The sequence below is a fragment of the Penaeus monodon genome, chromosome 21 (assembly GCF_015228065.2).
Source record: "Penaeus monodon isolate SGIC_2016 chromosome 21, NSTDA_Pmon_1, whole genome shotgun sequence".
NCBI classification, from domain to species: Eukaryota; Metazoa; Arthropoda; class Malacostraca; order Decapoda; family Penaeidae; genus Penaeus; species Penaeus monodon.
Genome location: NC_051406.1, coordinates 11,925,456 through 11,925,938, shown reverse-complemented (window position 1 = coordinate 11,925,938; position 483 = coordinate 11,925,456). Strand labels below are relative to the sequence as shown.

Genomic DNA, 483 nt, shown 5'->3' with positions numbered 1-483 from the left:
AATACACGCGAGCGCGCGCGTATGTATTTGCGCGTATTTGCAGATAATGTGCAAACAAACTTGAAATCACAACCAAAGAAGAACAAACGTCCCTCGCAGAGACCAGATCTCACCCGCCAGCGCAAGATGCATGATGAAGAAATTGGTCCGCGACTTCCTGGTCTTGGAGAGCATCAACGCTACGATCACGGCGACGTTGCCAACCACGATGGAGATGAACAGAATCCACATCACGGCGAACTGCTCCGTCTGGGAGAGAGAAAAGGAGGTGGGGGGTTAGATATTGAGGACGAGGATTATGATATTTAGAAAAAAGAAAGAAATAAGAGAGATGGTTATAATATTGTGATAAGTGAAATTAAGAGATATAGAGGGTTTGAATATTTGTTTTGTCACAGGTCGTGTTTGAGGAGAGAAAGAGGAATTGGATTGGATTGTATGTTGGGTTCTTGTACAGGGGGAAAACACACACATATATACATC

At 43.9% G+C, this 483-nt stretch overlaps 1 protein-coding gene across 1 annotated transcript in view; it reads right to left on the bottom strand.

The window, feature by feature from the left end:
* LOC119586221 (cardioacceleratory peptide receptor-like) overlaps positions 1-249 on the bottom strand; it is a gene marked incomplete at its 5' end in the record, with an annotated part of 29,763 nt that extends 29,514 nt beyond the window's left edge. Inside the window, 1 exon segment of the mRNA XM_037934925.1 lies at positions 114-249. Coding sequence (XP_037790853.1) covers positions 114-249 — 136 coding nt within the window.
* Positions 250-483: the final 234 nt, after the last annotated feature.